Source organism: Columba livia, chromosome 10, assembly GCF_036013475.1.
Source record: "Columba livia isolate bColLiv1 breed racing homer chromosome 10, bColLiv1.pat.W.v2, whole genome shotgun sequence".
NCBI classification, from domain to species: Eukaryota; Metazoa; Chordata; class Aves; order Columbiformes; family Columbidae; genus Columba; species Columba livia.
This window is the reverse complement of record NC_088611.1, coordinates 18,263,588-18,276,203: the sequence shown is the minus strand read 5'-3', so window position 1 is coordinate 18,276,203 and position 12,616 is coordinate 18,263,588. Positions and strand designations below refer to the sequence as shown.

The 12,616-nt window shown below is 59.4% G+C and overlaps 1 protein-coding gene across 6 annotated transcripts; it reads left to right on the top strand.

Moving 5' to 3' along the window:
- The first annotated feature begins 396 nt into the window (after nucleotides 1–396).
- BRPF1 (bromodomain and PHD finger containing 1) lies at nucleotides 397–12,573 on the top strand. Of its 6 annotated transcripts, none has more exons than XM_065074658.1 (13): nucleotides 398–1,123; nucleotides 2,231–3,190; nucleotides 5,251–5,407; nucleotides 6,493–6,624; nucleotides 6,935–7,063; nucleotides 7,990–8,302; nucleotides 8,777–9,088; nucleotides 10,147–10,434; nucleotides 10,518–10,665; nucleotides 11,365–11,501; nucleotides 11,594–11,712; nucleotides 11,820–11,974; nucleotides 12,077–12,573. In XM_065074658.1, the coding sequence occupies exons 1-13, from the start codon at nucleotides 528–530 to the stop codon at nucleotides 12,258–12,260; spliced, it is 3,630 nt and encodes a 1,209-aa protein (XP_064930730.1). In that variant the 5' UTR covers nucleotides 398–527; the 3' UTR covers nucleotides 12,261–12,573. The 6 variants fall into 6 exon arrangements, with proteins under 6 accessions (XP_064930731.1, XP_064930730.1, XP_064930728.1 ...); XM_065074656.1 differs by having other exon boundaries at nucleotides 6,935–7,081; XM_065074655.1 differs by having other exon boundaries at nucleotides 6,935–7,081; nucleotides 8,774–9,088.
- Nucleotides 12,574–12,616: the final 43 nt, after the last annotated feature.

Below are 12,616 nucleotides of genomic sequence, written 5' to 3'. Positions count from 1 at the left end.
CCGCGCCGAGGGGAGCGGGGCGGGGCTGCGGGCGGTGTCTGTGATTCGCGGCGGCAGATTCGCCACTATCGACGCAGCGTGGCCTGAACCCCGCCGGCCTCGTCGGGGCCTCTCCGCTCCCACCCGCTGCCTCTCGCCGCCTCCCGTCGCCTCCCGCCGTTGTTCCACGCCCGCTGCCGCCGCCCGGCTCGGCCGTGCCGAAAGTGCGGTTGCTAAGGGCGGCGCGGCGCTTTACCCAGCGGCCGCCCCGCGCCAGGCGCCGCCGCAGTCTCCATTGTTGCGGCCCGGCCCGGGCCCGCCGCCGCCGCTGCTGCTGCCGCCGCCCATGGAGCCGCCGCCCGCGCCCGCCCGCTGAACACGGCCCCGGGGCCGGTGAGCACGGCCGGAGGGAGGGAAGGAGGGAGAGAAGGGGAGGGCGGGCCGCCGGGGCCCGGGGAGGGGGCGGCGGGGCGGGGGGTTCGGCCTCGGCCTGGCCTCGCCTCAGCCCCCTCGGCCGCCCCCTCAGCCCCGCTCGGGCGGGCGACGCCATGGGCGTAGACTTCGACGTGAAGACTTTCTGCCACAACCTGCGGGCCACCAAACCCCCCTACGAGTGTCCGGTGGGCACCTGCCGCAAGATCTACAAGAGCTACAGCGGGATCGAGTACCACCTCTACCACTATGACCACGACAACCCCCCCCCGCCCCAGCACACCCCCCTGCGCAAGCACAAGAAGAAGGGCCGCCAGGCCCGCGCCGCCAACAAGCAGTCGCCCAACCCGTCCGAGACCTCCCAGTCACCGGGACGGGAGGTGATGACCTACGCCCAGGCCCAGCGCATGGTGGAGGTGGATCTGCATGGCCGCGTCCATCGCATCAGCATCTTCGATAACCTCGACGTGGTGTCCGAGGATGAGGAGGTGCCCGAGGAGGTGCCGGAGAATGGGAGCAATAAGGAGAACACGGAGACCCAGAGCGTCCCGCCCAAATCCGGCAAGCACAAGAACAAGGAGAAGCGCAAGGACTCCAACCATCATCACCACAACGCCTCGGCTGGCACCACCCCCAAGCTCCCGGAGGTGGTGTACCGGGAGCTGGAGCAGGACACCCCCGACGCGCCACCTCGCCCCACCTCTTACTACAGGTATTGTCTGTGGCCGGGGTGCGAGGAGGCTCCCAGGCAGCTCTAGCTTGTGCCTTGGGTCTGGAGGCAGAATTGGCCCCACTCTATGCGGGTGGCTTGTCCGTGGGTCGCGGAAACGGGCCCTGTCTGCCTCTCCCGAGTCCCGCGGAGCTGCTCATCCCATGGCTTTTGGCGCTCTGTCTGGCATCACTCCCTGGTTTTGGGGGGTCTGTGAGCCTGCAGAGCATTCAGTCACACTTTAGGTCATTGCCAGCAGTTGTATTGCTGTGTTTTTTCCTTGCTGGGGTGGTGGGTACAATTATAACAAAAAGTGAATGTGTCCTCCTGCTTTCCCCACCACTCTTCAGAGATATTCTGGGACAGCTCTAGAGCCCCCCAGCACCAAGGTTTACCCATGAGGTGTGTCTCTTTACAGACTTAATGTATTTTTGTTGTCCTGCAGTTTTCCCGTGTGTAGTTTGGGGACTGCAGTGGCCCAAAGTAGTGCCTGAAGCAGGCCATTAATACGGAACTGAAGTCAGGCTTGTGCAGCCACCCTTGCCATCCTAGTGGCCACGCGCCCTGAGAAAGCGACACTGTGTTCCAGGGACAGGATAATGACATTTGGTGCCAAAGTGTTGGAAAGTAAACCTTCCCCTGAGAGTTCCAGCTCTTTGCTCTCTAAATAATATCCCCTTATCCGCAACTGGGAGTGAAAGAAAAGAGGGCGCAGCTGCCCTCGCTAGAATTAACAAAACATGGTGCCTCCATGCCTGGTAGCTGTCATGTCTTGGGCAGAGGCCACCGTCTCCAGAGCATCTGGCACCTGCTTGGTGACTCGTGCAGGCTTCCATCCTGCGCTAATGAGTCCCCAGGGCCTGTACCTCGCCTGTTAGACGAGCACTATTTTGTGTCATGCTCAGTGCGCTCTTGTACCACTGTGCTGCTCAGGGTGCAGCAGCACCTCCCGCTTCTGCACGTTCCTGCCTTGTCCCTGTTTTTTATTTTGACTTATGGCTTGGCTGTAATGTTTAAACATTCCCTCAGCCACGGCCTGCAGGAGTTTGGGTTCAGCAGCTCCGAGACTCCCACTGGCTGTGCCCTCACCCTCCTGTGCATTCTTTCCAGGTACATCGAGAAATCGGCAGAGGAGCTGGATGAGGAGGTGGAGTACGACATGGACGAGGAAGATTACATCTGGCTGGACATCATGAATGAGCGACGGAAGGATGAAGGTGTGAGCCCCATTCCTCAGGAGATCTTTGAGTACCTGATGGACCGGCTGGAGAAGGAATCCTACTTTGAGAGCCACAACAAGGGAGATCCAAACGCCTTGGTGGATGAAGATGCCGTCTGTTGCATCTGCAATGACGGGGAGTGCCAGAACAGCAACGTCATCCTCTTCTGCGACATGTGCAACCTGGCTGTGCATCAGGAGTGCTACGGGGTGCCCTACATCCCAGAGGGACAGTGGCTCTGCAGACGGTGCCTGCAGTCACCCTCGCGAGCTGTGGACTGTGCCCTCTGCCCGAACAAGGGAGGGGCCTTCAAGCAGACGGACGATGGGCGCTGGGCACACGTGGTCTGTGCCCTCTGGATCCCGGAGGTGTGCTTTGCCAACACTGTCTTCCTGGAGCCCATCGACAGCATTGAGCACATCCCACCCGCGCGCTGGAAGCTAACCTGTTACATTTGCAAGCAGCGCGGCTCCGGGGCTTGCATCCAGTGTCACAAAGCCAACTGCTACACTGCCTTCCATGTCACCTGTGCTCAGCAGGCCGGGCTCTACATGAAGATGGAGCCTGTCCGGGAGACGGGGGCCAATGGTACCTCCTTCAGCGTGCGCAAAACTGCCTACTGCGACATCCACACACCACCAGGCTCTGTGCGCAGGCTGCCTGCCCTCTCCCACAGTGAGGGGGAAGAGGAGGAGGAGGAGGAGGAGGAGGAAGGGAAGGGCTGGAGCTCTGAGAAAGTGAAAAAAGCAAAGGCCAAGTCTAGGATCAAGATGAAGAAGGCGCGGAAGATCCTGGCAGAGAAACGAGCCGCAGCGCCTGTGGTTTCTGTGCCCTGCATCCCCCCACACAGGTACGACCTGTCGCTCTCCTTTGGTTGTGGAGGAACTTGTCCCCTTCTCTGAGCCTCGTGTCCTGGTTTCCACGAGGGCATTATGTTCTTCCTCTCCTTAGCTTTTCACGCACGTTCTTTTCGCTTTATGCTTGCAAGGGGCTGTTGGTGGTTTCCTCTGAGAGTCCTGCTGAGAGGCAGAGCGATGCGCTGCCCCGCAAAGGTGTCTGGGCCCTCAGCGGGGCAGGAAATCGCTGCTGTTAGTTTAGCAGCAGAGAATGAACTTGGCCGGATGCGTCAGGAAGCAGCTGGGGGTTCCCAGCGCTCCTTTCCTGTTGCGCTGACCTCAGGCGCCACAGTAAACGGAGGAGGGAAGAGGGGGCTGCTTTCCTTTCTGACCAGGTTTGTTTTCTCCCAGGGCAGTGCTGGGGGAAAGACGGACAGTCCTGCTGGGAAGTGTGGGAGTGATTCAGGGCTGGGAAGTGGGCTAACTCATGGCTGTTTGGGCTCTGGAGTGGAGATGTCTCGTATCTGGCTCCCCGGGGGATCCCTGTGCCTGCCAAGCACAGCTCATCCATCCCAGCGGCTGCTCGCCCCTCCCTGGGCTTCCTCAGCCTTTTGTGCAGCTGGTCGTGAAACAAGAGCATCTAAGAGCCTTTCCAGAATTTGTCAGATGGGTTTATCACTCTGGGTGTCCTTGGCAGCGTGCAAAAGCACGTAGAAGCATCTTAGGGTGGTTTTGCATCTTGCCATCGCTCTGCAGCAGGCATTGCATGGTTGAAGTGCAGGTTGGGCACAGAAAGTTTGCTTTTGTGGTTGTGAACCCCCACCCCTGCGCTGCTGAGCTGTTCTCCTCCCTGCAGTGGGACGTACCGGGGCTGCAACCCCATGGAGCCCCAGCACCACGCCTGCCAGCATGATGAGCTGTGACACCACAGGGACATGGGACTGCTGCTTCCCTGCAGCCCCGCGAGGCTCCTGTGCAGTCAGAGGGGAGCACGCAGGAGCCACTGGTTTTGCTCTCCAGGCAGCTTTCTGGCAACTTGTGGAGGCAGGTCCCTGCTCCATGGCTGCTGGCTTTTTGCCATGGTCTGTACGTGTCCCAGTCGTGTGTTGTTGCTCACTTCGGGCTGTCTCTGTAGCTGTAGCCTCGTTTCTCATGTGTGGACGCGTCGGCAGGCAATTTGTAGGCTCTTGCTGCTATCATTGCGCTTGCAGCAAAACCCACACTGAGCTAGAAGCTGTTAACCTCTCCCCAGGCCTTCCTGTTGGGATTAATTATTCTTTAAGGGCTGTTGCCAGAATGCCAAATGTCTTCCTGTGGGAGCTGCGCTTGGCCAGCGATGCCACACGAGGTGTCTCTCCTCAGCCTCTGCAGCTGAGGCTGGTGCAGGTTGGGTCACCTCCTGTAAAGAGCTGTCCCTGTGGAGATGTGGGGGGGTTTTCCCTGCAGCTCCCCACTTGCAGGAGCTCTCTTGGTGAGGCTGTCCCAGCCCCTCCAGGCTTTCTGCTGTTGCAGAGTAGGAAAATCCCTTCTCTGGTGTTCTGGGCTATATAGGGTAGTCCTTCATTAGCTGGGGTAGGAGTTCTGTTGTGCTTCTGCCTCCTGTCCCCTCATCACGCTTTCCCAGGTTTGGTTGAGTTATGGGCTCCCTGGGGCTCGAGTTTCTCTGTTAACACTTGTCCAGAGCCTTTGTCACTGTGGGTGGCCCTCAGCCGGGTAAATCATGGTTTTGGGAGCTGTAACGCTCACCGTCTCACGGACTGTGGAAGCTGCTAAAGGTCCAGCTGCTGATGTGGCTGTGTTGCACTCCGACCTGGCACAGCCTACCCCAAAACTTGGCAGGAGATGGAAAGGAAAAGTCTGTTTTGGAGAGGCAAGGCTGGACGTTTCCTGACGTCCTCCATTGTGGTTGTCTCAGGGATGCTTCTGCCCCACACAACTTGGTGTTACAGAAATTCCTGCCATGGGAAAGCTGCTCAGCTGCTCCCAGGTGGCCTCGGTGCCCCCCAGGCAGGGCTTCCCCACAGCAGCCAGCTTGCCGTGCTGATGGGCTCTCTGGTTCCTCTCCCTTCCCCAGGCTCAGTAAGATTACAAACCGTTTAACCATCCAGAGGAAGAGCCAGTTCATGCAGCGGCTGCACAGTTACTGGACTCTGAAGAGACAGTCCCGCAACGGTGTCCCTCTGCTCCGCCGCCTTCAGACGCACTTGCAGTCACAAAGAAACTGCGACCAGGTAAGGGCTGCTCGGTGGGGGGCTGCGTGTGTGCTTCCTGTGCCCGCAGAGCTGTGGGCTCAGAGCTTTGCTGCATGTGCTGCCTGCAGGCGCAGAAGCGGGGCCAGGGGATGAGGGAAGGGCAGCCCCAGCTGCTTTTGCTGCTTCACCTTCTCCTCCGCTCTCAGCATTCAGAGATTTGCCAGGCGGTGACGCCGCTGGCAGCCTGCCCTGGGGAGGGAATCCTGCCCTCTCACACTGCCATGCAGAAGTTAGCTCCTTCCTCATGCCCGCATTTAGTGGGTAGCGATGGCAAACCTGTCCAAAATGGCTCTAGTCTGAGGCTGCTGTGTCAGTGGGTGTTGAGATGGCCGGAGATCTCCAGAAACAGCCTGGAAGGAACCAAGGCCTCACTTCCAGTTTCTGAAACGGCTCCAGGAGCACTCCCTGGGAGTGCTGCTTCCAGCCCACTGTCTGCCTCAGCGCTTAGTCAGTGCTTCACAGATGTGGAGTCCCTGGTGCCAAAGAGGAAGATTTTTCTTCTGGCTCCACGTCTGAGCTCTTAATCTTTCTTTCTGAGCCCTTTGAAGACACTGACCAAGCGGGGTTTTCTGCTGCTGTTGCCCCCTGTAATTTTTATTTGCTGGAGAAGAGTTGAGGCTGCTTCTGCTCACCTTTGGCTATGGCAGAATAAAAGTTGGCATTTTTTTTATGCTCTGGAAGTGAAAGAAACTAGAGCTGTGTTCCCTTTTTGCCCTGTTGCCCGTTGCCAGAGCTCTGAGCAGCAGCACAGACCCTGGTGTTGTTGATCTGTGCTCTTGGGTAGCCTCAGGCAGTTGGTTGTGTTAGGCAGAGTGTTTTTGGAGGATATCTGCCTCCAGGCATCCTGAGGGCTTGTGCCAAGGAGCAGATATTCAGCTCTGGCCAGAGGTCTGACTGTTTCTGAGTCACCCGCCTCAGTTACAACAAGGGAACTGGGACCTTTGCTGAACCAGTGGGTCAGGCATGCCAGTTCCCTGTGCCAGGGAAGAGCTGCGGCACGTGGTCAGGAAGGTGGAGACAGGAACATGTTTCCTGTCAGCTCATGGTCTCTGATGTTCCTGCAGAGAGACACTGAGGATAAGAACTGGGCCCTGAAGGAGCAGCTGAAGTCATGGCAGCGCCTCCGCCATGACCTAGAGCGCGCGCGCTTGCTGGTGGAGCTGATACGCAAGCGGGAGAAGCTCAAGAGAGAGACGGTAACAGTTGTTTGCTCCTCCTTGGGGAGCTGATGGGGTGGGCATGAGTGTGGCCTTGTTAGGGCCAGTGCTGGGGTCCCGTCAGCTGTGCTGTCCCTTGCCCGGTGGCTCTGAGCAACGGTGGCTGCTCTGCAAGGCTGAGGTGGGATGCTCAGGTGCTGGAACTGGTGTTGCACCTCTGCAGTCCCTGTCCCTGGCTCGAGCAGAGCTGTTGCTGTCCTGCAGGGCTGTGCCACTGCTCCCTGGGGACTGTCCCCACCACCTGGCTCCCGGGCTGGGGGCTCAGCCCCGCTTTGTCCCTCTGTTTCAGATCAAAGTGCAGCAGGTGGCACTGGAAATGCAGCTGACTCCCTTCCTCATCCTCCTCCGCAAGACACTAGAACAGCTGCAGGAGAAAGACACGGGCAACATCTTCAGCGAGCCAGTCCCTCTGTCTGAGGTAACAGAAATCTGCGAAGTAAGAACCCCCTCCCCCAGATTTCTGCTTTACTCAAACTCATCCCTTGCCCGTGCCAAGGGCTGTCCAGGGCACTCACTGGTCCGGAATCTCCCCTGGGCAGCCTGAAGGAGGCTGGCGCATCCTGGCACCTCTCACTCAAGTTTGGGGTGTGCGGTGATGCCCCTCCCGGGCAATCTGAATGCGGAACAGCTGAGCTGGTGCCGCCTGGGAGCATTCAACTCCTCTTCTGTGCCTGGTGCTGGTGACTCCCCAGTGTCTGTGGGCAGCTGGGGATCGGCCCTTGGCAGGTGGCATGTTCTTCCCTGTCCTCTCCTGAAGGCGGCCCCTGTGTGGTGACAAACTGAGCACAGCACAGAAACGTGTTTGACCCCCAGACTGTCATGGCTGGGGGCGAGAGAAATGATTCCTGTGACCGTCATTGAGTCCTTGTCTGGGGAGAGGGGGAGAGGCCATGCTGGCTCTGTGTGGCTCTGGCAGCAGGTTGGCATGGAGGTGTCTCAGCAGAGCTGGGCAGGAAGGCTGCACGGTCCCACCTGCCACCCGGACAGTTCTGTTTTACCTGTCTGCACTCACCCTTGTCCCTGGGGACTGCGCTTACGGCTTCCTCCCCTGGGGAATGCCCTATAGCGTACTGGATCCCAGGAGGAGAGGATGGGACATTGGCATGTGCTCTGGAGCCACAAAAACATTTCTGAGCGCATCTCTGCTCTAACAGGTTGAGCGCAGCACATGGGCTCCCCATTCTGGAGGCATTCCTCAAGCTGCAAAAGCAGTCAACAGTCCCCAGTGTGTGTTTGGGCAGAACACAGGGAGTGATACCCGATTCCTCTAACGATTTTTCTCGGAGCAGGTAACACTAACTGTCGGCTCCCGTGCTCTTAGCTCTGGTACTTTTCCTCATGCAGGTCCCAGACTATCTGGATCACATCAAGAAGCCAATGGATTTCCAGACGATGAAACAAAACCTGGAAGCATATCGCTATCTGAATTTCGATGACTTTGAGGAGGATTTCAACCTGATTATCAACAACTGCTTGAAATATAATGCCAAAGACACAATCTTCTACCGGGCAGCCATCCGCCTGCGGGAGCAGGGAGGTGCCGTTCTCCGGCAGGCTCGCCGGCAGGCGGAGAAGATGGGCATTGACTTTGAGACAGGCATGCACTTCCCCCACTGTGTTACAGTGGAGGAGGCGCAGGTCCAAGACATTGAGGACGGTGCGTACTTGTCCCTTGTCCTGGGGTACAAGGGCTGCTTAGGAGTGATGCCTCATCTCCATGTCTGTTCATCCCCTCCAGGGATGGTGACTCCACCACTGTCCTGGGCAGCCTGTTCCAATGCCCGACAGCCCTTTCCGGGAAGAAATTGTTCCCAATATCCAATCTAAACCTCCCCTGATGCAACCCTCTTTCTTTTTCCCTCTGTCTCCTTGTCTCAGCCCATGGGAGCCCTGGTATTCTCCAAGCTGCTGCTCAGCCTGCCCTCCCCAGCAATCCCAACTGGCTTGCTTACCACAGGGCTCCTTCTCCAGGTCTTTTAGGGTAACTTCCCACATTCGCAGGTGTTTGGTACTATGTCAGCTACTTCCCTCCTGCAGGAAACCTGGATTGCCCCATGCTCTTTCACATAGAGGAGCTCCAAAGAGTTCCCGATTTCTGTCATCCATCTGCTTCTCTTTGTTCCTCCAGAAGATGTGCGGCTGCTGCTTTCAGAGAATCAGAAGCACCTGCCCTTGGAGGAGCAGCTGAAGATCCTGCTGGAGCGGCTGGATGAGGTCAATGCTGGCAAACAGAGCATTGGGCGGTCCCGCCGGGCCAAGATGATCAAGAAGGAGATCACGGTCCTACGGCGGAAACTGGCTCACCCGCGGGACCTGGGCCGGGATGGGCTGGAGCGGCACAGCTCCTCTGCCCGGGGCATCCTGCAATCGCACAACCCCTGCGAGAAGGACCTGCAGACAGACAGCGCTGCGGAGGAGAGCAGCAGCCAGGAGACTGGCAAAGGTACCTGCAAAATACTGCCAGTTTTGGGGAGCAGTGGAGAACCTCCTCTGGAGAGGCTGGCTGGGAGGCTCCCAAGGCAGGAGGGCTGTGCAGGGGTCCCTTGTTTTCTGTGGTGCCTCCCGTGAGGGTGGGTGCAGAGTTAAAACGTCTGCACCTCCCTGCGCTCCCTCCCCGCGTGCCCACCCGAGGACAGTGCCTCGTGGCTAGTGTGTAGTGAGCCATGCGCAGCAAGCCGGGGGGATCAGCAGCTGAAGGAGGCCGCCTTGGCATTGGGAAGAGCCGCAACCTGGTCTGCGTTTGGCTCTGGGGAATGTCGGTGGGGTGAGCTCGCCTTCTGTGCGGCTGGGGAACTGGATGTTGTTTTAGAGACTGAGAGTCCCAGCTGTGCCATGTAGGATGTGATGTGGATTGTTTCCTTCTGCCATGCTGCCTGCTCTCTCTAGGGGTGTTACGGAGCAGTCCCTGCTTGTGGACACAGGATGAGTTGCACTGACAGCCGAGCTCCAGGCTCTCTCCTGGGGCTGGGAGCCAAATATGGGGCAGCTGGCAGCTCCCTGGGCTCCTGGACGGAGATGCTGAGCTGGGCTGTGTGGGAATCGCAGACAGAGCTCCAGGCAGAGCTGCCAGCTGTCACTGGGGGATTGTCACCTCTGCAGCCCAGTTCTGTCCCACTAAGCACTGGGAAGAGCAGGCTCTTCTGCAAGCAGGCAACGTTTTAGGGCCTTTGTCTTTCAAGGGTGCATTGAGGCTTCTCAGCTGTTGCATGTTGTGGGAAATGTTTATTCCTGCTGCCTGCTCATGACTTCTGTTTTGGTGAGGTTGCTGCCTGGGAAAAACGAGCGTCTCTGGCTGGCAGGGTGTTCTTTGATGTTCCCATCTCACTTTTGCTGTCAGCAAACCAGATAGTTTGACCTCACCAGCACAGACATGGCAAAGCTCAGGATGGAGGATCTTCTGAGGCAGATCCTGAGAAACCAAAGCGGTTCTTGGTGTCGCTGTCGTGTGGTCCCTGCCAGGTCTCGTGGGCTGCAGCTGATGCCTTCTCCTCTGCCTTCCAGGTCTGGGTCCCAATTCTTCTTCCACTCCAGCCCATGAAGTTGGCAGGAGGACCTCAGTGCTCTTCTCCAAGAAGAACCCTAAAACGGCAGGCCCTCCAAAACGTCCAGGACGCCCCCCGAAGAATCGAGACAGCCAGATCACTCCTGGGCATGGGAACAGCCCCATCGGACCCCCCCAGCTCCCAATCATGGAGTCCTCCCAGCGGCAGCGGAAGCGAGGGCGAAGCCCACGCCCCAGCTCCAGCTCAGACAGCGACAGCGATAAATCCACCGAAGACGCTCCCATGGGTGGGTGTGGGGGCTCCCCCTGTGCAGCCAGGCACGTGGCGGGATCCCCATGGTTGTAACTCCTGGTGGGGTGTTTTTTGCAGATCTGCCAGCCAATGGTTTCAGCAGTGGGAACCAGCCGGTGAAGAAGAGTTTCCTGGTGTACCGCAACGACTGCAATCTGCCCCGGAGCAGCTCCGACTCGGAGTCCAGCAGCAGCAGCAGCAGTAGCGCTGCCTCGGACCGAACCAGGTACCGTGCCTGGTGTCAGTACCGCTGGTGCTGCCCAGCGTGGCTGTGGCTGGCTCTTGGCCTGGAGCCTGCATGGTGGTGCAGTTCTGCTGCAGTTAACCGTGGAAAGCTGTGGGTTTTGTCCCTTTTTAATATAAAAGCTGAAGGTGTGAGTATGCAGGGAAGGGGCTGGCAGGGAGCACGAGCTGGGCACAGACTGAAACACAGGAGGTTCCATCTAAACATGAGGAGAAACTTCTTTCCTTCGAGGTGCCAGAGCCTGGAGAATGTCTCCTCTGGAGACATTCAAACCCGCCTGGACACGATCCTGTGTGATCTGCTCTGGTGACCCTGCGTTAGCAGGTGGGTTGGACTGGGTGATCTCCAGATGTCCCGTCCAGCCCCAACCAGTCTGTGATTCTCTCCTGGCACAGCGGCTGCTCTGACCCGTCCAGCAGCTGACTCCAGCAGGTTCCTGCCTGCAGCGCTGATCAGGATCAGTGCGTGACTTCTGTGTTCTCCTGGGTGACACCGGGTGAGGGTCTGGTCAGCGCCTGGGCAGAAGCACCATCCCGCTGTTCTCTGTCCAGTCCTTCCCGGTGCCAGGGCCAGTGATCGGAGCCCATGAGCGCCGGTGTCCCACCAGGCTGGTCCTCTCAAAAGTAGTTTCTGGAAGCTCAAAGTGGCTTCTACCACCAGCCCCACTCCTTCTCTCCACAGCACAACGCCCTCCAAGCAGGGCCGAGGGAAGCCCTCCTTCTCCCGCGTGAACTTCCCCGAGGACAGCAGCGAGGACACATCGGGGACGGAGAATGAATCCTACTCCGTGGGCACAGGGCGAGGCGTGGGGCACGGCAGTAAGTACCGCAGACATACCGCCACGTGCCTGGTCGGTGCTGTCACCTGTGGGGGCGCAGCTGACCCCCCTGTCCCCTCTCCTCCGGCACAGTGGTGCGCAAGGGCCTGGGCCGTGGAGCAGGGTGGCTCTCCGAGGACGAGGATTCCTCCCTGGACGCCCTGGACCTGGTGTGGGCCAAGTGCCGGGGTTACCCCTCCTACCCGGCGCTGGTGAGTACCGCTGGCTGCCAGGGCATCCAAAACCCACGTCTCCCCTCCCGCAGAGCTGTGCTTGGGGTCCCTGTTCCCCCCTCAGCCCTCCCCTGCTCTCCCACCAGATCATCGACCCCAAGATGCCGCGGGAAGGCATGTTCCACCACGGCGTCCCCATCCCCGTGCCCCCCTTGGAGGTGCTGAAGCTGGGGGAGCAGATGACTCAGGAAGCCCGCGAGCACCTCTACCTTGTCCTGTTTTTCGACAACAAGCGCACTTGGTAAGGCCGGGGCGCACGGGGCGGGGGTTGGTTTAGGGGGTGCGGCGGGGTGTCTGGAGACGATTGTAACCCTCAAACGAGGTGGCCCCCCGCTCCCCGCAGGCAGTGGTTACCCCGGACGAAGCTGGTTCCTCTGGGGGTGAACCAAGACCTGGACAAGGAGAAGATGCTGGAGGGTCGCAAGTCCAACATCCGCAAGTCGGTGCAGATCGCGTACCACCGCGCCATGCAGCACCGCAGCAAGGTGCAGGGCGAGCAGAGCAGCGACTCCAGCGAGAGCGACTGAGCCCCCGCCACGGCCGCTCCCCCCGATCTCAGGGCAAACGGGGCTCGGGGACCCCCCCGTGCAGCTGGTCTGCACTCCCCGGGGACGGGCAGCGGGAGGACGGGGGGGCCGGTTCCCCCCCCGGCTCCCCCGTGGCTCTCCCGTTCCCGGTGCCCGCTCCCCCGCCCGCGGCTCCCCGGGGCGTTCTGCCCAGCCCCCGCCCCCGGCCGGCCCCGCGCTCGGACGTTGTTTGTATTTATTTTGAAGGAAGAAAAAAAAAATCTATTGATTCTTAGAAAAATAAACCTGCGCTGCGGAGCCGCGGCGGGCGGGAGCGGACACGTGTGCGCGCCGCCGCGCCCGCGCTTCCGGGGTGG

Coding starts and splice junctions, on each gene's coding strand:
- BRPF1 (XM_065074654.1), top strand. CDS start 528: ATGGGCGTAGACTTCGACGTGAAGACTTTCTGCCACAACCTGCGGGCC. Junction 8,303..8,773: donor GGTCCAAGACATTGAGGACG/GTGCGTACTTGT, acceptor TTGTTCCTCCAG/AAGATGTGCGGCTGCTGCTT. Junction 9,089..10,146: donor CAGCCAGGAGACTGGCAAAG/GTACCTGCAAAA, acceptor TCTGCCTTCCAG/GTCTGGGTCCCAATTCTTCT.